At 35.7% G+C, this 25,499-nt stretch overlaps 1 protein-coding gene across 1 annotated transcript in view; it reads left to right on the top strand.

The window, feature by feature from the left end:
* LOC129751796 (uncharacterized) overlaps positions 1 to 25,499 on the top strand; it is a 342,108-nt gene that overhangs the window by 13,381 nt on the left and 303,228 nt on the right. Inside the window, exons 4-7 of the mRNA XM_055747524.1 lie at positions 4,938 to 5,087; positions 5,148 to 5,716; positions 5,965 to 6,302; positions 6,366 to 6,423. Of these exons, the coding sequence (XP_055603499.1) occupies positions 4,938 to 5,087; positions 5,148 to 5,716; positions 5,965 to 6,302; positions 6,366 to 6,423 (1,115 nt within the window). The remainder of the gene's footprint in view (positions 1 to 4,937; positions 5,088 to 5,147; positions 5,717 to 5,964; positions 6,303 to 6,365; positions 6,424 to 25,499) is intronic.

Raw genomic sequence — 25,499 nt, 5'->3', positions numbered from 1 at the left:
AAGTGCAAGTTGAACGAATCAAAGGACGAATGAGACAAATTTCCCCTCCAGCTGATCGGCAACAGAAAGCTGATAAGCAGCAGCGAGCTGGTTTGATCGATGGCTCACCCAATTCACACATTTCATTATGCATTTATACTCACCAATTTACCGCTACGCTAGATATTTCACTTATTAAACAGCCACTACGCCGAGAAAATTGAAAATTTCCCATAGTATTTGCATCAGAAACATTTGGGCGTAAGTGCAAGTTGAACGAATCAAAGGACGAAAGAAAAGAGACGAATGAAACAAATTTCCCCTCCAAACGACGAATGTGTTCAGACGTATGAACGATTTATGTTTGAATATGTCGTATGTTCCTATATGATTATAAAATAGCTCTAAAAATTGCAAAAAATTAAATTCATAATGTGGAATATCTGACACAATTAGTTTCCATGAATATTGCGTATTTTTTGAAGGGTTATTGGCGAAGGAATAAAATTAGGATTTGAAAAACACTCTTCAAATTTCAGAAGCGTTTTTCTCGGTTCGGTGTTTCTGTTTCATTCGACGTAATGAAAGCTCACGCGAGATATGATGATGGTTAAAAATGAACAAGCGTAATGCTGTCAAATGAATAAAATTCACAGGTTTTGTACACGCAAAATAATTTTCACTTAAAAAATAAGTGACATCTGTAGTAAATTCTCGCCATACGTAATTTCATTTGAATTTTAAGTGATGGGTCAAGTGAATTCACTTAAGTGACCGGTCAAGTGAATTACACTATGACGTTCGAGTGAAATTGATTTGAATTTATAAGTAAGTTTCTAGTTAATTATCTCTCGCGTTTTAAATAAAAAAAAACATTTATAGAACACCACTTCGATTTCAAATACTTACATTACGCTTTCGCCATAAATTTATTGATTGGGAAATTCCATCGTAATCCCAAGGCAGATCGGTTACTGCGGATAGTGCGATCTTCTCTGCTGCAAACCAAAAAATCAAAACCAAAACCAAAAAACCAAAAACCATTTGACGAATTTTGCGTGACTAAGTTGTGTGTCATCTTGTGAATAAAATTGTGTGAAAACTCTGAAATTCGACTTCAAGTACGACACTTCCCTTCTTCACACTGCAATGCAGAAAGGTGTGTAACAATCATAAAAACGTATCTCGTACTCACATACCATTCCTACACAGCAAAAATAATTCGTGTAATTTTAGATCGGAAACGATGCACGAAAACGGAACATCGTTTTCGATATAAAATTCTATCACGGCGTGTAAATTTAGATCGAAAGCGATGCACGAAAATTGAACGGCTTATTGTCGTGTAAAAATACATCGTGATGTAAAATGTGAAAATTCATTCTGGATTTTGGCAGTTTTTTGTAAATATTCAGGTTTCAAATATTTAAAAATGAAAAAAATACGATGATTATTATTATTGAACATTTATTTTAAAATATAGCATTAAAAATAAATACCTTCACCCACTACCATTGGTGCCCCCAGTTTTATCAGAAGTTGACCACGACCCTGGTCCACCCTGGTCAGCGTCTCACCAGTCGAATAGTTGAGAGGAATTCCTTTTCGGCAATCCGGATCCACGTCACTGTAATATAATAAAGAAAAACTGTTAGATTTAAACACCTTTAGCTCTTTTTGTATTTCACATAATTTACCGTCATCCGTCCGGAATTTCGTGGCTTTCTCGGGCTTTCATGATTTTGGATTCGAACAACCTACCAGCCCCGCCGCTATCAGCTAACAGCACATTCAGAACATCTTGCTCGTACGGTGTTTGTGCAGAGCCTTGCCCTCAAAGTTAGCTGCCGAATGCTGACGGTACGATCTTCTGCGATCTTAGGACAGCGGCTGGGGCTGTGACTCCCATTTCCGAAACACTTTTCACTTAGATATCTTTTGGATGATGCTACAAAAAAAAAACCCATCATCTTGAGTAAAAATTTACAAACTTTAGCCGCGAAGGAAACAAAAACAATGGATCTGTCAAATTTTACATCGTTTGTGTTTTGTGTTTCCTTGTACTGCTTGATAACACGCCATACGGTATTTCTGGGCATTTTAAGCTGTTTAGCTAGCTTCGATGCCGACAACAATGGATTTTCAAGAAAACTGTGCACAATTTGATCTCTCCGTTCGGCTTCCATGGCGGTTGTTTACAAAATGCTATCGTTTGGTGTTATGACATAAATACATGGTGAAAGGTAATGAATTTCCCGACACGTGGGTGAAAAAAGTTTCCAAATCCGTCCACTAGGAGCGCCACAATGAGCAAAAGAATTTGTTCCAATATTAAATGAAGCAGACTTTATGGTGTAAAATTATATCCCAACGTTCCTTTCTAGACCATGCTGTGTAAATTTATTGCAAAGGATTTAATTTTACACTTTTTATTTTGAACTGATGAAAAATAGACCAAAAATAGTTTGAAATTACATCGTTTTTGAATTACACTGGGGAAAAAATAGATGCCACACATTTTAGATTGCGTATACTTTTAGAAATTTTTTGCTGTGTATTGTCATAGTATGAAATCTGACGACTTTTGATACTGCAAATTACAATATTTTTGTTTCTTTAAGGACAAAGTGCAAATATTGAATTTCAATAGATAAGCTGTTAAATTAGGGAAGAATGACCCTGGTAGTTAAACTCCTTTGAATAAAAAAAAAAAAAGCTGTTACCCAATAAACAAAGGAAAAGAATGGTTTTTAAAGGAGAAAAAAATGTTTAAATTTTGTTATTCAACTGAATCACTACTACTTTCTTTTGTTTTTCTTTTTAAGACATTTCAAGATTTAAACTTACTGACCTTGTCTGTTCATTAACAATCAATTGAACAGTAGATTTTCAAAATAAGAATGGAAAAAAAAATCTGTTCATGGTTCCACGGTGGTATGATGATTTTGCGCCGAGAAGGGTAACAGTTATCAAAGGTTCTTCTGCTCCTATTTTTTTTTATTTCCATCAGGTTGTAAAGCAGAGCCTCTAAAAATCGGGCAAATCCTTAAAAATCAGGCACATTGGCATCTCTACTTACACAGCTCGTGTAAACTCTGATTACGAGTGGAGCATGATGAGCGAAAGAAGATTACACTCAGAAACCGAACTGAAAACAGTGTTGTTTGCTCTCGGCTCTTTGTTGTTTGGGAAGGGCCGGCAACCATGCGGTTTTGGTTTGAGTTTGCAGTTCATTAACCCAAATCCGCTCTTGAGTGTCAATATGACACTATTGGAATGTCATTCAAGTGCATCCAATTAAAAAAAAATCTTCGGGGACCCTCAGCAAATTTTTGAAATCTTTAATTTTTGTAAATTCTTTATTTGAAACGGCTCATACCTTTAGGCTTTAAGGAGCCAAACTCGTTTTGTTTGATTACAATTGTGTGCTTTTCACTTTTTGAAGAAAAGATAGAAGACAGATAGGGAAATTTTTTTTTTACAAAAGGTTTTATTAAGGCATTTTACTTATAAAATTTTTATGTGCCGGGAGTAGATAGGGAAATGTGAAAATAAAAAGAAATATAAACGAATATCAATAGCTTCTAGGAAAAGATATATTTCGAACATGTAGTCCAAGTCTATCACAGTCAGCACATCTCTCACTGAAACATAGCGTGGTTTTCCTCGGGCCCTAAGGGAGTCTATCAAATTCGTTTTGGCGACAAGATGGACCTCGCACGACCAAACAATATGCTCGATGTCGTGGTAACCTTGGCCGCAACTACACAAATTGCTGCCAGCAATATCAAAACGATAGAGTATCCCGTCTAAGGAATAATGATTGGACATGAGACGGGAAAATATACGAATAAAATCCCGACTCAAGTTCAATCTATTAAACCATGGTTTGAGGCTTACTTGGGATAATCGAGTGGAGCCACCGACCCAACTCAACCTCGTCCCATTTGCGCTGCCAAAAAAGCCCAAGTTTTTTCCTCCTTAATCCTTCTTAATCAGACCTTGAGTGTCAATTTGACACTCCTCGCTTAAAACTGCTATATTTCTTGTGATTCTCAACAATTTTTTTTCCCAAAATTTATTGTTTTGGAAACCTCGTAATGTAACTCAAATATCAAAGCTTATGTTTTGAAGTCGTCTTGGTACATTTTCGTACCTTAAAATGATCACATTTTTAAAGGTGGTGGGATGTATTAGAGAAAAATGAGATATCAAAGAAAGAAAGAACATTAGCCGTAAATATAATATATTTCTCGAAAAAGATTCAAGGCTCACAATGGCTTACATTACGTAATTGAGGGGAAGGGGCGTTTGACGCTTCCTTCAACTGGTGCTTAAGAACTCTAGGGTTCTGTTGCCGCTATCCTTTTCTAAGCTATGCTATTCTCGTTAAAAGTTTCCTCTTCTGTCCCCCGTTCTGTTTTTCCTTTCCGGGTCAGCCTAGCAACCTGGCTAACCTATAAAAAATAGTTCTTGGGAAGCTTTGTTGACCTGATTGAAGAAAATCTGTATTTGATAAAAGGATTGTTCCAGAACCTCTATGAAACAAAAGCAAAATAAAAGAAATAAAAGCTGTCTATCTCCTGAGGGTGTGTAAACACGGTACTCTGAAGTAAATTTTTCGTCTTCTTGTTAAACCATTATTGACTTGAAGATTTGGACAAAGTTTTGGGCACTAAATATACATGTATCATTTGGGAGAATCTGGTGACTCGGGATCGGAAATGAATCGATTGAGCAGGTTAAATTTGGCTTATGCACATTCATAAACAGTATGCAATCTAGTTACCAAATTTCAACAGGATAGTTATCGGCAAGTTCAAAAGCCGATATGTGTGTACAATTTGTCTGTGTCGCCAAACTTAATTCATGTTTACATAAAATACGAAGATCCTTTATTAAAGCACATTTAGATGTGAACTCAAAATTCACCACATTTTCCTATTTCACCCCAACAGACCTGTCCGGCGGGCTATCGAGTTGATTATGCTGCTCAAAGCATTGGCTGCCTTCTTCATTCTGGTTTACATCCATGTGCATTTTTCTCAGACACCAAATACTTGCTTGGAGCATGTCAAAAATGACTGGCCACGAGATGGAATTCTAAGGTACTTACTCGGTAGGTTTGTTGTTTCGTCAAAACTACAATGTTCAATTTTGTTTTTCAGAGTGGAAATCATGCGTTATAACCCTTCGAGCGAAACGATTGTCGAGCCGAAAAGCAAAAACCCTGACGAACCGGATGAAGCGGAAATGAATGTTCTCAGAAATACCCATAAAAGTGGGATGATCAGTATCGATCCTTCGACAACGCTGCCTCATGAACAGGAGCAAAATCCGGACTTGCTGCAGCAAAGTTATGCCAACAACAGTCCCTGGTTGCAGCATGATCAATCGAGGCCGGCCATTCGGGAGCAAGGCTCTACCGAAACGGGATACGCCAAGGAATCGATCTCGGCCTCGGAAGTTTACAAATCACAGAATTCGGTTCCGTCGGTGGTGGAGGAGAATGAAGTTAACAGACCTATTGAAAGCACCCATTTTTTGGGTAGTTTAACAACCAAGACGGAAGATGAAGAAACACTCACGGAAGAACAGCGCGAACAGAAATACGGCCCCTCTGTTGTTGTCTATATCAATGAAACTATTGTGAAGGATCAGGAAAAAATTAAGGGTGATATTCCGGAAGCCGAACTACGTACTGATGTACCCGAAATGGAAAAGCTTAAAAATGCTCGTAAGTTATTATAATTTTATTATCAAATCTGCGATCCATTCAAATGAATTAATTTATTGGGGACGATTTTCGATCACCGCTAATTGTTATTATCGATTTTGGTTGATATTTTTCGGTGAAAATTAAGTCAAATCCAAACAACTTCTTTACTTTTCGGCTTACTGTTTTGTTACGGTCATCTTCAAAAAAAAATTGTTTCGCCGTGTGCTTTCCTAACGGCTGTCTAACACTGAATTAATTTATTACAGTTTGGCCTGAAGAGCAGTACGTGGTGGAATACTCCCTGGAGTACGGTTTCCTGAGACTGTCGGCAGCAACCCGACAGAGGCTAAACATTCCGGTGTATGTGGTGACCCTGAATCCCCACGCCAACGAATGCTTTGGGGATTCGTTCAGCAGATTGATTCTGCGAGAATTTCTCGGCTACGATGATGTGCTGATGGCTTCCGTCAAAGTGCTGGCAGAACAGGAAGACAACAAGGGTTATCTGCGAAATGTGATCACCGGGGAGCACTATCGGTTTGTGTCGATGTGGTGGATGTCCAGGAGCTCCTACATTGCACCGTTCTTTATTATGATTTTGTTTGTAAGTATTATACGGATTTCTACATAACGATTTGTTTGAAACATTTTTTTTTCCTTTTTGTAGACTATTTCGATCTCAATGTTGCTGCGGTATTCTCATCATCAAATCTTCGTTTTCATCGGTAAGTACATCTTGTAATTATTTATTTGCTTTTACAGTGAGAACGAAAGCTGTGATCTTCAATCCCCCAAATCCTTTTTTTAATTTTTGGTTTCCTCAATCTAACTACCATTTTTTGATTCCGATTTTTGAATTCGGAAACTATTTTAAAACTAATATTCAACAAATCGTATTTCTGAATGAGATCTTTGAGAGATGAGAATTTTGAATCTATGATTTTATTTCTGAATCTGGAGTATTCTGAATTTGTATTTTTTTTTTCAATCCTTATTCTTAATTTGAACTCCGGTTTTTTTTGAACATCTGAAACTAAATATTTGAATACTGAATCCTGACTTTGAATTCTGACTTCTAAATTTGAAATCTGAAATCAGCATTTCCCTTCCAAAATGGAGAAAAAATTAAGAAAACTTAATTCGGAATTTTAAATTCTTTTCTGTCAAATAAAACACTACTTGACATGGATTTTGAAAAGTTTTTAAATCAAATATTACTTAACAAACCAATAATTTTTAATCGTTCGGATCAGTGAATAGTCAATCAGTTGAAGCTTATTTTATTTTAACCCCCATATACTGCCACTATTCGCAAGACTGTCCCATATGGATTTTCGTCATTTTTCAGTTTATCTCAAAAATCGTTCAAATACAGTTAGTTCTTCAATTTAGACTAAAAACTTTCATAACTTTGTTCTCAACATATATACAAAAATACCAAGTCATGTCTGTCCCATATGAAATATACCCGCAAAGCTGTCCCATATGCCTATTTTTACAGAATGCTTTAAAATTGCTGCTCTAATTAACGTTAATTTTACAAATATTCATACAATGTGTGCGACAAAATAAGCATTCATTGAAATGACGAAAGTTAGACTAGATAAAACAGTACAGTAAAGTGAAAAATAACAATTTCCATAAGTTTTACAAGCTAAGTTTAGCCTAATGGGTAAATTCCACCTAGCTTTTTTTTTCAATTTCGCATGAGGCTTATTGAATTGTTCGTTGTAAAACATGGAAAATAGTCAGCTGCCAAGCCATATTTTTTTAGGTTTTTGTCATGCTGTTACTTGCTGCTTGGACTTAATAAAATCTATAAACCAAAATACGCGTACTTGGTAGTACACGCGTAAGTCATATTGTGTTAATTTTTCTCACTAAATATTTGCAGCCAAGATGCTTTGCTGTTTCTGATTTAGCATTTAATCAATCTGTAGGTATTTATAGTCATTCTAAAAAGATAATCAACCGAAAAACTTTCGAAAAGATTAAGGTTCAGGTTGTTTTATTCATGGAACGTTGTTATTCATTTTATTTTAGTCCTACTCAATTCTTACGATAAACTTAAGTTATCTTTATCGAAATATGTCATAAACATCATTTCAAACTTATTTTCATCAATAAACAATCAGTAAAGTGAATAATACAGGAAGATAGCGAGAATTGAATGATCAACTGACAAAAAAAACCAAATATGGGACAGCTTTGCGGGTACACTTACTACGCATGCGAAATATACTCGCAAGGCTGTCCCATCATTATTTTCTTCTCTGCATCAACAACTTCCAAAGCAAAAAAACATTGGGCGAAATTTTACAACAATTATCCTCATATCTGTGAAGAAAGAAATAGAAAAGGTAAAGTTTCAACCGAGAAATCCACGAAAGTCTATGAAAATCTTTAAAGCCGTTTTTCTCCGTTCTCTTCTAGAGTTCCAATTTGATACTTTTGAATGTTTTACTTCTTATACCTTTTTTCAGGCGATGTAAGAGATTTTATTTTCTTCTGGAACCTCTAATGTATTTCATGAAATCTTTAATTTTTCTTCATCATTTTTTTTTCATACGGCCTCGTTAGAGCCCATACAAAAATTAACCTAATCTACTCTTCAATGTATTTTTTTTTTATTTCTGGCTAAAAACGCCTTTTTTTGTTTCTCAATCGATCTGCACAAATTTAATAGTTTTGAGAACCTTGTCACATGATCCGAATATTATTTTCAGGTAAAATTCAGCTGCACTAATTTAGTTTTACTTTATTCAAAGTCATTTTTTTTAAAACTTTTTAATTGGGGTTTTCAAAGGCAAAATCATACTAATCACTGTTAAAAAACTAGTCTTACCTTCAGCGTTATTCTCTTACTCCATATGTCAATATCTTGATCTTATTCAATGCTTGAAAAATTCCCTGCCTACATCTTTATCGAAGACATCAAAGTAATACAAATTAAGAGAAATGAGTTGTAATGTCGCAAAAAGAGTGATTATTATTTCATTTTGAAAAATCCTATTAAACTTCTCATCGCTGATTGTCCCAAGACCAGATAATATACTGACGACTTAGTTATTGGTTGTGAATGTTCAAATCTTCAGGATGGTTTATTTACACAAACAATCAATCTTTTACATAAATTTTATCAGGAAAATTTGTGGTAAAAAGCATTCATGGATTTTTATTATGAAAAAAACTGTCACGTTCTTTTCTTGTAAATGTTGTAATTTATATTCTGAGCTGTGTTTGTGTGAGGATTTTTATGAACAAATATTTGGGACTAGGAAACACATAATCCAACTGGAAATCAAAACGAAATATCTTTCTTGAAAATCTTTAATCCTTTTTGATGATTTTTTACTGTTCTCTGTTGATCGATTGTTTAATCCATGTCTACCACAAGGATAGCAAAATGTCATACATATATCACTGTAGGCCTAAAACATTTCATTTCACGACACTGTATGACGTTCACAAATTGAAACTAATTCTCAATTGTAAATTTAGAATAGCAATTTCGCAAACCATGCGTATTGAAACTGAAATCTTGACATTGAAAACTTCTAACTCGTTCAAGTTCAGAATTTGAAGAAAAAAAACTAATTTGGTAGTCATGTAACAGGTGTTAACAGGTGATTTTTACGACAGTCAACTAAACTTGCAAAAAATTATTCTACCACCTAGGATCCATTACTTTGTTACCTACTAATTACTTTGATTCTTAAAAACATTCATGCCATTTCAAAGTTTATGTTGATATGAAATAATTTTCAATAATCCAATTTCAACCTCAATTTTTTTTGTATTTCTTGTTCTTCAAAATACTTAACTCCACAGTCAAAATGATCTGGATAAATTACACAGGACGACGAAATTCACATTTTCCGAGGTGCAAAGAATTAAAGAGATAGTTTTGATTAATTTAGGTGTCCTGATTCCAAACAGGCATTTCGTTTTTTATTCCAACAGCATTTGTTTTTGAATAACTTTTGAAAATAGGTAAATTTGAGAAATTTCTGCAATTTTTGACAAAACTGTGAAACATTACAAAAATTTTGAAAAAAGTTTTTAAAACAAATTCAATGATCAACTTTCCCATGGATCGCGAGTAATTTTAGGTTTGTTGGTTCATCGGCTATCAATGATTGATTTCACTCAAATCTGATTAATTTTTGAACTTATTATCGTCTAAACACCAAAACTAAAGGTGATAGCATAAATCTGACAAAAGATTCGAGTTTAGGACGCCAAAGTTTTCATTGAATATAAAAGCTGTTCCCTTGAGTTAACAATTAAATTTTATAAATAAGTTTTTTAAAAGGTAAGAGGTTTTTATTCAAAATATTTTCATCTAATATTTTTTAAAACTAATATTTTTCATCTCCACATATTGTATTAGTTTTCTTACAATTTATGGAATTTTATAGTCCTACAACTATTTAAAATTTATGATTTTATATTTATGAAATTGATATTTTTTCCAGCCTTATTATCGTTTTCTTAAATAATTTTTAATTTTTAATCATGGTTTATTCCTGACCCATGGCCGTAGGAACGGGAGGGGGGGGGGGGGGGGGGTTGGAGTTTGGGGATTAAACCCTCCTCTATGAGGGTCCAAAAATGCCAAACGAAATAGCTACTCTTTTCAAATTTCAAATTTTTAATCAAATTTAGATGAGCGACCTAAATGAATAAAGAGTATCAATCTCGACTCAGAACTCAGAACTTAAACAAAAACCTCGAAATTTTATCCTAGGTTAACAATTCTTCTAAAGTTTTTCGAGAAGTTCCTCACTTGTTGATAGAAATTAAGTCCCAAATACTCATTTTCAATAAGATAAGGCTTGTCAGATTGCCCAGATTTTGCCTGAATTGTATAACAAAAGCTTGTCATTTGAGTCATTCGAATAATATATTTTGCTTACAAGTTTTTGAGCAAAATTAACAATAACGATTTTAGGAAGCTTAAAAAGTGATTTAAAATTTACTGAGATGTTTCTATAAAAATACAAATTTTCAATTATTTTGCTTTATAATTTTAATTGAATAATTTTGATATTGGCAGAAAATTAGAATAATAGCCCTAATTTGCACGGCCCGGATACTCGTCGAAAATTATCTAGAAAGCTTAGGTTAGAATAGTTTGAGATTTTTTTTTGTTTTAGACCTGCTTATAAACTTTGAAATTCGATGTCTGTATTCAGATTTGGGAATCCGTATCCAGTTTATTATTCTTGAATATGAACTGCATTTCAAACTTTAATATGTTGCATTTTCCATATTCGCATATTTCATTTAAATTCACAAGTTCGAATATATAACTGAAGAATGAATTCATATTGAAACTCAAACATTCAGAATAAGAGATTTCTGTTTAAGGGTTCTGATACAAATTACGCATTTTGTTTAGTAATCAATATGTAGGAATTATAATGTGGAACTTAGATTCTAAAATCGTTTACAAATTCGGTACTTCGATTTAAACTAAGGTTTAAAAGGCGGGGTTCAGACTAGGAATTGAAAACTCAGATTCAAGTAAAAATTCAACTGAAAATATATTTTATTGGTTTCATGAAAATAAAAAAGTTTCAAACTAAAATTTTTTATTTAAATCGAGTTTATAAGCGTAGAAAATATATCTGAATTTTAGGAATCGCACGCATTTTTTTTCTTCGTCCACAAAAGTTTTGTTTTAATTAAATTTTAGTGGCAAAAAATAAAGTTAAACGACGAAGAAGTGGAACCATCAGTGCGGTTTATCATTGGAGCGATTACCGGAAGGCCAGGGGTTATTTTTTCAATAAAATTGATAAGGAACTTCATTTAGAGTTCCTTCCCGAAAAATGTTGTGTTCCGGCTGATGGCTGCTGTTTATCGGAGTTGAAAAAATTCGAAGAGTTTGAGTGTTTTTTATGCTGATGAAGAGACAAACTATTCCTTCTAATAGTGTTATCTGTTTCGGTTATTTGCACTTCTTAAGAATGCAAATTTTAAAAGTTCTATCAAGAGTTGTCTAAACAAGTCTTTTTTTCATGTTGTTTTGCTCGAATTCGGCCAAGATTCTTCTGTCACGTTAACGGCTAACCAGGGGCGGTCCTGGAGTCGGCTCTTGGGGGGGGGGGGGGGGGGGGTGATTTTCCAATTTTCAAAAATCAGTTAATATTAAGGAACGTTAATATCTGGTAAAAAAAACAATCATTTGAGTTAGCGAAAGGAGAAGGGATGGGGAGGGGGGTTTATCCCTTTATAAAACAACCAGCGAATCAATAATAACCTCTGCGAAAAAATGTTGATATTTTTCTTAGGTAAACATATATGGTATTTTAGAATTGTCACTTTAAGAGCTCTTTAAAAAAATTCTAGTTATAAATGTAATTTTTTCAATGAAAATAATGCATACGTTGTTGAGAGATGAACACGTAGAAAAAAAAATTCAAGTTATCTTCATTTTTTTCCTGAGCTTTTAAATATTAGGGCTCTGGTATTTTATAATTTATCGGAAGTATTTTACTTCTCACCGATAAGCTCGATAAACAAACAGAACTAACGGGCACTGAATTCTTCATTGGGGTATTTTACTGAATCGTGATTTGGAAATTTAGTATTATAATTTGCAAATTTGGAAACGCAATATATAAAATCAGCACTTTCAATATAAATAAGTAGAAAAAACCAATTATCAAAATCAATTTCTAAATTCTGGAACCGAATTTTATTTGCTTTGCTCTTGAATTTAAAGTTTTAATTCAAAATTTTCAATCTAAATTGTATTACAATAAATAAATTACAAAGGAAAGTGATTAATCTTTGTTCACCTTCACATAATTACCAACTTTTTAAATAATTTTGAATTATTAAGAAAATTATGAAATGAAGGGTTAATTTTGAATGTTAATATTCTTCTTTAGTGAACAGTCTCAATCATTTGCAATTGAAATAGCCAAGCTTTCAGATTAAGAATATCAAACCTTAAGCTATATTTGAAAGCAGTATCGATGACATAATTGCTGTAGATCTAGAAATCCAGGAGTGTTGGTTAAAAATCACTAAAAGATCTTCTGACTGTTTTGCATGATAGAATGCCTTGTTGCCGAAAAAATAGTGAAATGATAAGGGGATAATTTTAATTCACAAGGGAAAAATTAAAACCGTAACAAACTGATTTTGGAAGCTTTTTGCTTCTCAAACTCGGTTTTTGTCTGTTTTTCTCCTTCTTATTTTCTGGCATTGAGTAATTTTAAAACTTAGCAGTTCAGAGTGAACTCGATCAATGATTAATTGATGAAGTAACTAACCTGAGCAACAAAAAATATGTTAAATCTTTCCATTATCCTTTATTCATTCAACGATGCAGGCCAGAGAGAAGAATGCTAAAAAGTAACAAATTCCCGGAAAAAAAACAATAAAGATTTCTTCTTGATAATCTTTGGAAAGATACTTACTTCTATAATTTTTTCTCAGGGTAAATTACTTACAGTCTTTGTGAAAATTGATCATTTAGTTAATATCTTTATTTTTGATGTTTTACACTTTTGCTAAAAAGAGCACAAATTTCTCCAATGAGCCTTGTATTTTCAAAATTTATACCGGAAAAAAGAGCTGATAAAATAATAAAAAATTTGCATTTAGAGCTTCTAAATAAGTTGAAATCAGTTTTCAAATTCTTTGCACTTTGGGAAATGTGAATTTTGTTTTCTTGTGTTATAGTTTTGAATGCAGATTTTGGGTTCTAGAGATGAATTTGAATCTCTATATCCAACACCAATTCCTGAAACAGCTGATATAAATACTTTTTTGTTCCTTTTTGGCACTAAAAACTCATAGGAAACGCATAAGTCATTTTACAACAAAAAGATTTATTTAAATTTAAACTCTTACTATGAATATTTTATATTCGATTTCGGTTTGGCAGTACTTATATTTTTTTCACTGTCATCCATAATATGAATGTTTGATGTGATACATTTTAAACAGAATTAAAAAAAAAACAGATCTAAAATTTAAATTTTTGTTTTTTAATTTCATAATATAGGTTATTAATTTTAAGTTTATAATTCATATTTGAATGGTGGATTGATTGAAGGTGAAAAATTCTCGGGAAAGAGAATATTTACTGTGATTCAGAAGCTGATTTTTTATTTTGCAATTAAAGGCAATAAATGTATGATGAAAGCAGAACAAATATTTCAATTTTTTCAGTGTTATAACCATTTTCACCCCCCTATATGACTTTTCCAAATTTTTCATTTCATTAAAATTAAAAACAAAATCAAGAATGCAGAAGCTCTGAATTTGAAGCAAATACTAAAATTTGTTGCGATTTGCTCGTGTTAATTGAGGCATATGAGGGAAGTTGACAATTTAAAAATAAGTTGTCTCTACATTTTATTAATAGCAAATTCCAAATCAACACTCAACAAGACACTTTTGTTGAGTAACTTATCAACAAAAGTTATTTGGTATAATTCAGTCCAGGGAATCCTAAGTTAGAGCTGTTTGAGTTTGATGGACCGACTTTTTTCAATATTGAGCCTTTTAAAGTGATAAATTAACTTTTTTGTTGAATAAACACCTCCACGGAGTGGAAAATTTTTAAAATTGTAATGCACATCTACTAAGAAAAGTTTCAACTTTTTATAAAAATTCGAGCTTTTACGGGTATTTTGTAACGGATTTTTGCCGCTTGGGGGGGGGGGGGGGTGATCACCCCGATCACCCCCCCCCCCCATAGGACCGCGCATGCGGCTAACCCTCCAAAAAGTGTTTGAAAAGGAGGAATAGAGGCATCTGAAAGTGACGGAAATGTGTTGCAAATAGTTTCTTCGACAAGATTAGTTAGAGCAAGTTAACTGGTGTTAGGAAAAAGTGATAGAAATTTTGACACTTACGGCACATTTTGAAAATTTTGCCATCCAAAAACCATTTCAATATCTGTGGACTTCTAGTTTTTTCACAACACGTTTTGTATTTTCGCATGCTGTGATGCAAAAATAGCAATATTTCTATCACATACGGCTGAAATAGAAACAGTGTTGTAAAAAAATACAACGCCCCAAGATCTTGAAAACATTTTTGCATGATAAAATTTTCAAAATGTCAAAATTTCTACCACTTTTTCCCAACTTGCTCTTACAAGTCAGTGATAAGTTAAGTGCCCATAAATTTGCCCCAACACCCAGAGCTCAATTTTTTTCCTGGTTGTAACATGTGAGCTTTTTGTGGCTTGCTATGATTGCTGATATGTAAGAAGAATCTGGAAAACGAAGGCTCTGTGAAAGTAATGAAATTTCGACAAGGACCTGAGAAGAGCTGAGAAAGATTTTTAGTGAAAACGTAAAAAATGTGATTACCTGTTTGAATTGACGTCAAACTTTGAAAGTTTCGGGTGAGATCAATCCATTTTATTTTCCTCATTACAATTTTACAAATACATTTGCACTTAATTACTTATTTAATCATAAGAAGCGTTTGGCAGGGATCTCCACGCTTCATTTCTCCCTCGTCCCTGTATCTTTTGCGTTTTCATCACATGGTTGGCCTGGCCGTAGTAGTTTCTGCAATGCATGTTCCGTGTATCAGACACTATGTTGAAAAGAAAAATGAGGAACGCAAGTTTTTCATTTTCCAGGATGCATACAAGTTTTTGACCATGTTGGTGTAAGAAGAAAGAAAATATATCTGAATTTAACCGCAAATGGTTTTTTTTTGGTTGAAAAGAATTAGCTTATTACTCGCAAATTTAAGAAAATACTTAAAGTTTTCTTCATAATGATACCTTCAAATCTCTTGTTTATTTTTTAATACTTCATTAAAAAATTAGCAACTTTTAGGACTTATTTTTTTAGAGTGAGAGTTGAAAATAAATAATCAACTTTTAATGTAAAATAACTCAAACCTGTAACCAGTGCGTGGGTGAGAAGCCCAAGGTCAGTGAGAATCGTCGACATAAATGTAAATGTGCACAGGAAGCGCTGTGGGGAGTGGAGGCGGACCGTACCCTACACCACCGACGCCATACGCAAATAATGGCTAGGTAATGGTCGAGTAAGATGCTGACCAACAGAGGGCGCTGATTGAAACGCACAGATGGGCGAAAGCGGCGCAATGGGGCTGAATCCCAGGACGGAGCCGAAAGTTCAGATCCGGGGCGATGACCTACAGCTACGACAATCACTCCACAAACAACGTCCATATCATACGGTTCAACTGCGAACAGTGAAAAATAATCACACTACAACCAGGTGAGACGTGATTGCCGCCCCGGAATCCTAAGGGATGATGAACTGGTCCACTGGAATGGTTCCTAATCCACTTTCGTTTTGTCCCATTGCGCCAACAGGACCCCTTTATGTTTGTTGGATTTATACCCTTCCACTGGAGGACTGCAGCTAGTCTGGAGAAAGCCAACGGTTAAGCGAGGCAAATCCCAAGAGGCCCCGTCACGACAGCGTAGCAGTTCCCACCACACCCAGGCAGCCGTCAACGCCGAGTGGTCCGACAGTACACCACATCCAGGTAACCGTCAACACCTGGTGGTCCGGAAATCGGAAGGGTCAGCCGAAGAAGAGCCACGCCAAAAGTCCACCGGTTTACTCACCTTGCGCCGCAGCGTAGTTCAACGGAAGTAGGCGGAAGGGAGTGAGGTGCTGGGGCAGCCCCGGAGTTCATCATTGGCAGTCATCGTCAAGGTAGGAAGAGCCTATGTTATTGTGAAATCTTAGTGGTAGAAACCATCTTGTCGACCCATCAACCCAATAAACAACAAACGGGGAAAGTTCGTGTTCACAAAGCTCCGTGTTTTCTTGTGCTAGCTAGAACGCGGATAGCCGACCCTGAGGCATATTGAGGGGGGTTCTTATAGATGCTGGGCAGGCTAACTCATCCTTAGGTTATACTTGTTTCAAGTATAACCTAAGGGTGAGTTAGCCTGCCCAGCATCTATAAGAACCCCCCTCAATATGCCTCAGGGTCGGCTATCCGCGTTCTAGCTAGCACAAGAAAACACGGAGCTTTGTGAACACGAACTTTCCCCGTTTGTTGTTTATTGGGTTGATGGGTCGACAAGATGGTTTCTACCACTAAGATTTCACAATAACATAGGCTCTTCCTACCTTGACGATGACTGCCAATGATGAACTCCGGGGCTGCCCCAGCACCTCACTCCCTTCCGCCTACTTCCGTTGAACTACGCTGCGGCGCAAGGTGAGTAAACCGGTGGACTTTTGGCGTGGCTCTTCTTCGGCTGACCCTTCCGATTTCCGGACCACCAGGTGTTGACGGTTACCTGGATGTGGTGTACTGTCGGACCACTCGGCGTTGACGGCTGCCTGGGTGTGGTGGGAACTGCTACGCTGTCGTGACGGGGCCTCTTGGGATTTTCCTCGCTTAACCGTTGGCTTTCTCCAGACTAGCTGCAGTCCTCCAGTGGAAGGGTATAAATCCAACAAACATAAAGGGGTCCTGTTGGCGCAATGGGACAAAACGAAAGTGGATTAGGAACCATTCCAGTGGACCAGTTCATCATCCCTTAGGATTCCGGGGCGGCAATCACGTCTCACCTGGTTGTAGTGTGATTATTTTTCACTGTTCGCACTATCGGTTGAACCGTATGATATGGACGTTGTTTGTGGAGTGATTGTCGTAGCTGTAGGTCATCGCCCCGGATCTGAACTTTCGGCTCCGTCCTGGGATTCCGCCCCATTGCGCCGCTTTCGCCCATCTGTGCGTTTCAATCAGCGCCCTCTGTTGGTCAGCATCTTACTCGACCATTACCTAGCCATTATTTGCGTATGGCGTCGGTGGTGTAGGGTACGGTCCGCCTCCACTCCCCACAGCGCTTCCTGTGCACATTTACATTTATGTCGACGATTCTCACTGACCTTGGGCTTCTCACCCACGCACTGGTTACAAACCTTAATAATAATATAACACCCTTTTATTTTTTACTTTAAGTTATGTATGCATTGTTCAAGCGAAAATGTTATAGAAAAAAAAAATGAAATTGAATACGGAACAAAATACTTGAATTTTTTTTTTAAATGCTGAAGGAAAGTTTTGTTTGTATAGATTGTGGTAAATGATTGTGACCAGGAATTCTTTGTTCAGTCCAAAATCTAATTTGCTTACAAATCAGATACATATGATAGGTATTTTTGAAATGCACTATTAACCAATTGAAAAACTTTAAATAGAAACAAATCAACATAGAAATTTAACAACGTTGATTCATTATTTTTGTTTTAACAGTTTACATAACTTGATGCACATAATTCCTAAAATTCTCTAGGTCAATGGCAACCGTTCTCCAATTTCCTTGATGTTGATTCAATTACCATGTTATCTGATAAATAAAAGATTGGGAATACCTGAATTATAATAATAAATAAATAAATAAATATACAATTTTAAGATATGATTGAAACTTTTTTTTCCAGAAATGAATAAAACGGAACTATAAATAAAAATTGTTGAGTTTTTCATTCTTGTTGAGACATGGTTTAGGGTTTTAAGGCTATGATCATTTAGTATCCGGGCACTTTATTTCGGTGATAGCTACGTTATTAGAGCTCGGATATGCAAAACTTTAGCAGCGTTGTGTTGGTTATGAAAAGGACTATCTTGCCTATTTTTGCCAGATTTTTTAAGTTAATGTATGTTTTAGATATTTACGATGCAAAAAGACATGGTAAAAATAATTTTGCACAAATTTGCGCCATTTGCGCATTTTGCGCCTCAGAAACTCTTCATTTTCGACTTGAAAACTTATAAACTGTCGATTTTTTTCTGATTTTTTTTGGACCGAATGGTTAAGAAGTATAACTCAATTCCTGAAATACAACCGTTCTCCAATTGCTCTTCTGTTTTTCTATAAGTTGAGCAATTTACCATGGGTGCACGGTTTCATTGCCATTCATTCGAAATCACCTTTTTTGCATACTAAAGGTAGAAAATAACGGCATTTATAGATTAGAAAGAAAATTTGTGTGATATATACATGGGTCTTCAGTAACGGACCTGAAGCCAATTGCAATGCAAAGTAGGTTTGCAAAAGGTTATTGGCCATGGTACCGAGAAATCAAACAATGCTACGCATCAGCTTTGTTTTTTATCAACTTTGTCAGCACGAATTCAAGTGGGTCTGGTGCCCAGATGAGTTTCTTATTGGCAATTCAATTGGTAAACAAAACAGGTGTTGACTGAGTAGTTAAAAAGAGAAATAAAGAGAAAAGTGAACTTATTTTTGTTCAGAATGAACTAAGTTCATTTCCATTAAGGTATTTATAAGGAAAACTATGACCAATAAGGAGGATTGTAAAAACGAAGTCGCGTGGGTATCACTCGGATGACCGCTCCCCGCTACACTTCACTATGGGTGCACGGATGCACCGCATTTTCAGTTTGCTATAGTTAAGATTTGTCAAAATACTTTTTTTTCTAAAAAAATGCAATATTTGATGAAAATGCGGTGAATCCGTGCACCCATTGTGAAAAACCATGTATATATCACAAATTTTCTTTCTAATCCATAAATGCCTTTATTCTTTACCTTTAGCATGCAAAAAAAATCATTTTGGAAGAATGGCAGTGAATCCGTGCACCCACGGTAATTTGCTCTACTTATAGTAAAAATATGCTTTAAAACCTACAATATCATGTTAAATTCATAAGCAACATGTTGAAAAACTTCAGAGCGGTGCTAGAAAATATCTACTACGACAAAGGTGAAGTGAATCCGAACACCCATGGTCAAAAGTCTAAACCATTTAACATAACTTTCTAATAGAATTGGTAATGTGCTCTAATTTTTTGATAATTATTTGGAATATTCAATTTATGACACACTCCCAATCGTCAACTATTCCAAAATGAGGTGATTCCGTGCACCCATGGTGAAAAATATTTCCATTTTATAACAAAAATATGATCTAATAAGTTACAAAATAATATAAAAAAAAATTATTATATTATAAAAAATTTCCGTTTTACCAGTTATTTTGACTGGTTACGGTCCAAATAAGTATATTCAATTTTCTGGTGTTTCTAATGTTAAATTTGATGTTTTATTTTATCTAGATATTATATTTCTGTATACTGATTCCTATGTACGAAGCTTTAAATTCTGATTTCATCTAAAATTTTAATTCGTATTCGTTTTCTGGTGTTTTGAAAATATTTATTTCATATTTGATAACCACACTGCCTCAAATTTATTTTTAAGTCAATTTCTAACTCAGGATAAGAATCATCATTTTGAATAATTTATTGATGATTTGATATTGTTATCATTTCTAGCTGAATTTAAATGTCGAAACACCCCCCCTCCCTCGCTTCGCACGGGCCTGTTTTCTAGATTGAGTCGGTTTGTGGTCATTTTCGATTTTTTTAAACCTTATAAGGTCTAAAACGCTTAATTTTGATTTGATATTCATCTATCATTTTTTTAAAAGAATATTCAAATTACGTTTAGGTACATGAGTAAATTTTAACCTTTATGTTTGTATGGGATTTTTGATATTTTGATATTTTTAATATTTTATTCTAAAAAACAAACAGGGATCCAAGCCATATATTCGTTTTTGTGCCAAGTTATACGTTCTTGAAAAGAATTTTTCGGTTGAACATTTTTTTCGAAGGCCGTAACATTAGACTGACTCTATTTGGGGTGATTTTTGAATTTCTTAACCCCTGGGGTCTAATAAGCCTGGGGTCCATGATTATTTACAGAATTTTTAAGTATCTGAATCAAAGCAATCGAAAGATTCCTTTTAATTCAACCACGGTAAATGAAAATTTCATATACCAGTATTTCGATAGCAACTTACTACCTTCTTCAGTGAACGTTTTCGATTGATGAATGTGTATCATTTCCCTCCCTTATATTATCCGAGTTAGGTAGTATCATTTACATGAGTAAATTTAAACTTCTAGGCTTGTATGAGAAAATTATTTACTTCAAATTTTTTTTGAATATTTCCAATTTTCTCCAAATTTTTGAATTCAAAAAGCTTAAAATTACTCACTTGTTCATGCTAGTGTTAAGCTTATACAAACATTAGTAGCTAAACTATTGATCTAAGACCTTTTCGTCTTCTGACTAATTCCTAGGTATCAAACATTGAACACCTACGGGGGCGGTAAAAAAGTAGAATTCCTAAGATTTTAGGCGTGAAGGACACTCCAAGGATCAACCATCGTCATCGTTGCCATCGTCGTTTTGGTCCACTCGGCCTGTTTCGTGATAATGTGTCATATAGCAGAGAAAAGCCATGAACCAAAGGGCAATCGTCGTTCTGCCAATGATTCTCCTCCCATATTCCCAGCACCTTCTTGATGATGCCGTACTGGGCCTTCGCCACATTTTTCTATGGGAAGAGATAGAACGATGGCATTGAGCCCCAACAACACACGTATCGCTATTTTATGTTCATCGTTTTTTTCTTCCCACTTCCACCCACTCCCACGCAATTGCTCCTTAGACTTGCTGCTTCTTTGCTTGGTCTACCACCTATGCGTATGTATGTAGGTATCCCTTCGAATATCCGGGAGTGCTGATGTGGATTCGGGTTTTCCTTCCAGCGAACCCCCATCTCGATCCGAAAGAAGTAACAAAAAAAAAAAAACGCCGGACCGACACCGAAGGAAGAAAATTGTGACATGTGAGTGAGCGAGGGTGTGTTATCATTTATTAGATATGTATTTCGATAATAAGCGTAACAAGTGTCCTATGACAGACTTGATAAGGTGCTGAACTGGAAACCGGGCGTTGATGCGTTGCGATACATTTTTTTTGCTGTTTTTTTTCGGGGGGAAACCGGAATGTTTACGAAAGGAATATGGTGAATCGGCATGCCGTGTGGACTGCCGAAGGAAGGAAGCTATTGGGAACAGATGAGTGGGATTGGTACCAGGAACGCTCATTCGAACGTGTCGATTTTTGTGTCCATGGGGAAGGACGCAGAAGAAAAATGGGAATGGGGATTCATTTTTTCCGCTCACTGCCAGACGATAATGATGTGACAATAGACCCGGAAAGCATATATCCGTCCTCGTGTTTGAAAGACATATCGATGTTATTCATACTAAGGGGGGGTTGAATGAATGAAGGATAGAAGCATGGAAGGGATTCCGGAATTTTCCCGTAGAAGAATTCGATATTGCGGATATAGAAGTGATGTAATATTACGATTATAATGGATTCATATATCAGGCAGTGTGTTATCGTTAAAAGCATTGTTATTGAACCCCATTTTTTCGGGTTGAATATGGAGCGGATTTCGAGCGACTGTGATTTGTTTCTTCAGATTTTTTTGACAAAAAAGTTTTTCTACTCAGTTGAAAAGTACAAACGCGGAAATATTTGCTTTGCATGCAAAGCCATGTGTGTTATCTCAGCTGTTAGCTTCCGTATTTCAATTGAGTCATCCAAACAGCGGTCATGGGCTTAAATGATTGAAGTTAATAAAATTGAATAAGAAATTCTCTACCAGCGTTACTACTCTACCGGTTACTAAATCAATATAAATTCTAAAACAGAGAGTACATGCAACAAAAAAGTCTTGTAATAATCTAGAAAAACGATGTAACTTCTTCATAATTTTACTTATGTTTGATTTGATGAATGGCATACAGGAAAAAAAATGACGTACCTGGAGATCCGTTTCAAATCAAAATATCCATATATATGTTATTCAAATTTTCTTGAACATAAAAATATCTAATGAAACACAAAATAACGGGTTTGTTTAGATTCTTCTGTGAAATTCAATGGTACTTACATGTAAAAAACAAATTTGTAAGCTACTCAAAACCTCTTGAACTTTTCGTATCGTAAAAAAATAAACTGTCAACAAAACAAACATTGTGTACTTGGGTGTTATACTACATAGTCGGGATATCACACAAAAGGTATACTAACACCAAGAACATCGTGATTTTGTATCATTACATCTAAATTAATGAATAATTTGGGGAAAATTTTGACTAGTAGTTTGTTGGCGTGTCCCTGACCGCAAAATGTTGACCGATTTTGTTAATATTAGGTTCATTGTGTAGGTAATTAATTCTAGTTTCTCAATAATTAAAAATAAAGTCACAATATGTTTTTTTTATAACTGTGCAACTTCTTATGACTTAGTTATATTTTAGTGTTGAATTTTGAAATTTGAAATTTTTGAAATCTCACTCAAAAAAAGACATTCAACTTTTGCTTTGCTTTGCTGTATCTCATTTTTCATCCTACCGATTTTCGACACTAAAATTTTAGTTTTTTCTCGTTGATTTGATAATCATTTTCGTACAACATACTTAGTCCCTCTAAAATCTCAGTTCTTCAGTATATTGGAATGATGAAAAGGATGTTTGTGGTGCACGCTTCGGATCATATTGACCCAAACAGCTTTGGAAAGCTAAGTCTTCACGACCGCCGTTGCTTGTGGAGTCGGCTGGTGTCATTGTCTGCCGCCATCAGTGAGCCGAGATAGAAAATGTCTTCGACTGTCTCCAGCTCGTCGCTGTCGATCGTGACCTTGTTATTACTGGACAAGCGGGTTCGGTCGGTCTCGGATCCGCAGACCAGCATATACCTCGTCTTGGACGTATTAATCATTAACCCAATCTTTCCTGCTTCGCGTTTCAGTTAGCGGTAGATCTCCTCCACCGCCGCAGATGATTTGCCGACTATATCAATGGCGTCGGCAAAGCAGATAAGTTGACGGGATCTGTTTTGCACGGATAATAGCACAAATTTCCGATTGGATTCCCATAGGAAAAGTACGTGAGACTTTTTAGTAGAATGAAGATGCCATACCACACTTAAGACTTTCCATATAATATAAAATATTAACGTTTTATTAATTTAAGTATGTTCTTTGACACGTGCGGCGAGATGAAATGCTAGGTAGAAGAATTTTAAAGGAATGAATAATACGCGGATAGGCAAGCATCAGATGAGCTTCGTAGGATAAAGTTTGGATAGGTGTTGAAAATTGTAAGTCTAGGGCAGATATGCCAATGTGCCTGATTTTTCAGGCATTGCCTGATTTTTCGAGGCTCTGCCTGATAACCTGATAAGCCGTTGAATTTCCCTGATTTTTTAAAATATGCCTAATTTTGCCTGATTTTTGCGAATGTCATGAAAAATGGGTAGTAAGGGAACTTGAGTAGGTTGCATAGCTGTAGTGAAAAAGTGAAAATGCGGCTGAATCAAAGAATTCGAAAGATTCCCGTTAATTCTTATTTAAAGAAGGGATTTAATTGGAATCTTTCGATTGCTTGATGCAGTAGAATTATTCAACTAAGTAGGCTCACAACACATATTAGTGTGAAAATGTGAAGCGATGATCAAAAAAAAAAAAGGTCATCACTTTGAGCGAAATGTCCGTTACTTTAACGCTGCCTGATTTTGCCTGATTTTTATTTCGCCTGTTCCCTGATTTTTGAAAAAATATGTTGGCAACCCTGGTCTAGGGCATTTTGTATTGGAAAGCATAAAAGTGTGGTGGTACGCCTTTGCCGTACAACAGACCAGGGTTGGTAAAACACGGCCGTCACGTTTGACCCGACTAGTTTTGTTTCATCAAACGACCGGCACCGAACTCAATTGACGAAGCCTCACTACTCGACTCGCATGGCGGATAAAGCACGACAACAATCAACATTTCTCCGTCATGCGACTGGCGAAGCTCCTACACATGGTCAAATTTCTCCTGCCTGAGAGTGACTGGCAAAGCTCTTCACACTTCGATCGGCTGCTGGCGACAGGTACAATTAATTGAACGACTTGCTGGCAGAGAACAACAATAGCAATAAAAAACTGAAAACGCGCTTGCTGGAAGGAGTAACAATAATAATAATGCGTTTCTTTTTCGTCGTCGGTCGTCTTCGGCTTGCTGGCAGGAGTAACAATAATAATAAATGCGTTTCTTTTTCGTCGTCGGTCGTTTGAATGCGATTGCTTGACTAGGAAATTCTTTTAGCTTCAAATGACTGGGGAATGAGTGACAGGCAAACGAAGTGACTGGCGAATAAGGAACAGTCAATTGAGTTTGACGGACCAAGAGGCTCAACAGTCACAGTCATTTGACTAATGACGATGAATGATGCCAACCTTGCAACAGACTACTTCGATCGTCGTAAGTTGGATCTGATATGATCTGTATTTGACGTTGAAACCAAACGTTAGTCGATCGTCAACCATTTCTTCCATGTATTGCAGTTTTCCGAATTTCTATGTGCAGCATCAAATCTTTTGTTAGTCAACGGTAGGTCCTCGTTTTTATGGTGTGCTTTATGCTTTCATCCAGATGACTAACCTAATAACTGAAGTTCACCTAAGTTCTCTGACCTTTCATTTCACTCCGAACTGCAGTGACGCTTTCTCTGCCAAGGTGTAAGGCAAATACTATCTCAGCATGTGTAGATAGTTATTTGGACTTACTCTTACGCATTGGTTGAGCGAGACTGCTCGGATCGGACCGAGAAAGACGTGGTTATCTTGCCGCTTACGTAATTTTGCGCTATAGATTCTACCAATTCTTGCAATCACTACACCGTCTATACTTGCATGTCAGCACCATCGACTCTTGAGGTAAGCAGCGGACCCCTCCCCCCCGCTTTGTTGATATCACTCTTTTCGCTACTAGACTTCAGTCTAAGCAGGAAAAAGCTGTTTGGACTAGCTTTTCATGACCTTCAGAGATTACACGATTCTTTAGTCTTAAGTTTTTGTCGTACATAGCAAGTCTCCCAATCATTGTCCCTTGAGATTCATGGTTGTTGGAACTCGTCGTATGTCTCGTGCGTCTTCTTT

This window comes from Uranotaenia lowii, chromosome 3 (assembly GCF_029784155.1).
Source record: "Uranotaenia lowii strain MFRU-FL chromosome 3, ASM2978415v1, whole genome shotgun sequence".
In the NCBI taxonomy this organism is placed as follows: domain Eukaryota; kingdom Metazoa; phylum Arthropoda; class Insecta; order Diptera; family Culicidae; genus Uranotaenia; species Uranotaenia lowii.
The sequence above is the reverse complement of the archived record's forward strand: the minus strand, read 5'-3'. Positions and strand labels throughout refer to the sequence as shown.